Source organism: Netta rufina, assembly GCF_964035555.1.
Source record: "Netta rufina genome assembly, chromosome: 12".
In the NCBI taxonomy this organism is placed as follows: domain Eukaryota; kingdom Metazoa; phylum Chordata; class Aves; order Anseriformes; family Anatidae; genus Netta; species Netta rufina.
The window spans coordinates 19,640,859-19,642,591 of NC_140135.1; the positions used below are offsets into that span (position 1 = coordinate 19,640,859).

General features: G+C 74.6%; 1 protein-coding gene across 1 annotated transcript; it reads right to left on the reverse strand.

Annotated features, from left to right (window-relative positions):
• Positions 1 to 316: 316 nt before the first annotated feature.
• On the reverse strand, positions 317 to 1,501 carry POU3F4 (POU class 3 homeobox 4; the record flags this gene model as incomplete). The annotated part of the gene is made up of 1 exon (XM_084294327.1): positions 317 to 1,501. One exon carries the CDS (start codon positions 1,499 to 1,501, stop codon positions 317 to 319), a length of 1,185 nt encoding a protein of 394 aa, XP_084150453.1.
• Positions 1,502 to 1,733: the final 232 nt, after the last annotated feature.

Consider the following 1,733-nt stretch of genomic DNA (forward strand, 5'->3'; position numbering starts at 1 on the left):
CCTTTCCGTTTGCAGTTCGTTGGTTTTTTTTTTTTTTGTTTGTTTGTTTTTAATTATTATTTATTTATTTTTCCCCCTTCGTCCCGTGTTCCCCTTCGTCCCGGCGGGGACCGAGAGCGAGCCTTGTCCGCGGGTCCCCGCCGCGGCTCCGGCCCGCGGGGGGCGAGGAGGGGAGGGACGGGGCGAGGAGGGCAGGAGGGGTGGGGGGAAGGCAGGGGGAGCAGGAGGGGGGCCGCAGGGCAGCGGGGGCCGCTGCCGGCTCCCCCCGGCGTGCACAGGTCCGAGCCCGCGGGGCCGCCGCCCGGCTAAGCCCCGGTCAGAGGTCGTGGCAGGCCGTGTCCGTTTTGACGCCGTGCGAGTAGACGTCGTGCTGCTGCTGCTGCTGCTGCTGCTGCTCGCCCGGCGGCGTCATGCGCTTCTCCTTCTGCCGCCGGTTGCAGAACCAGACCCGCACCACCTCCTTCTCCAGCTGCAGGCTGTCGGCCAGCGAGGAGATCTCCTGGGCGGCCGGCTTGGGGCACTTGAGGAAGTGCGTCTCCAGCACGCCCTTGACACTCACCTCGATGGAGGTGCGCTTCTTCCTCTTCCTGCCCTGCGCCGCGATCTTGTCGATGCTGGTGGGGCTGCCGGTGGAGGAGTCGGCCTCCTCCAGCCACTTGTTCAGCAGCGGCTTCAGCTTGCACATGTTCTTGAAGCTGAGCTGCAGGGCCTCGAAGCGGCAGATGGTGGTCTGCGAGAAGACGTTGCCGTACAGCGTCCCCAGCGCCAGCCCCACGTCGGCCTGGGTGAAGCCCAGCTTGATGCGGCGCTGCTTGAACTGCTTGGCGAACTGCTCCAGCTCGTCCGACGTCGGCGTCTCCTCGTCCGAGTGGTCCTGGCAGTGGTGCCCGCCCAGCTCGCCGTGCTCGCCGCCGTCGCGCAGCCCCGGGTGCAAGCCCTGCGCGGCGGCGGCTGCGGCGGCGGCGGCGGCAGCGGCCGCAGCGGCGGCGGCGGCGGCGGCGGCGGGCGGCGGGGTGAGGCCGCCGTGCTCCAGCATGCCGCCCACCGCGAAGCCGGCCTGCGGGTAGGCGCCCAGGGGCTGCGCGGCGGGGGCCAGCGCGGCGCTGTGCGCGGGGCTGGCCCCCCAGGCGCCGGGGTGCGTGGCGTGGGGCGAGTGGTGCGCGACGTGGGGCGAGCGGTGGTGCGCCACGGCGCCCAGCTGCAGGTCCTCGCGGCCCGGCTTCACGTCGGGCTGCTCCAGGGGGCCGCCGGCCAGCGCGGCGGCGGGCCAGGCCCCGGCGTCTCCCAGGCCCGTCACCCAGTGGTGCCCCAGCGGGTGCCCCCCGCCGCCGCCGCCGCCGCCGCCGCCGCCGCCGCCGCCGGGGACGCCCTGCAGGTACTCGCCCTGCAGCAGCTTCTGCGGGCCGCGGAACGCGCCGCCCTGCTGCATGCCCGCGCCGTCGGCGGGGCCGAGCGCGCCGGCGCCCAGCAGGCTGTAGGGGTTGGAGGCGGCTGTGGCCATGGCCGCCGCGCAGCCCCACGAGTTATACTGAGCCGCCGCCGCCGCCGCAGCCTTTGACATCCACCGGCACGGCGGCCCGGGCAGCGGCCGCGCCGCGACTGGCGGCCGCGCCGCCCAATGGGGGCGCGCCGCCGCCGGGCCCGCGCGGCGCGGGCCAATGGGTGCGCTGAAGGGGCGGGGCGAGGCGCCGAGGGGCGGGGCGAAGGGGGAGCCGCGCGGGCCGCGGCCAGGA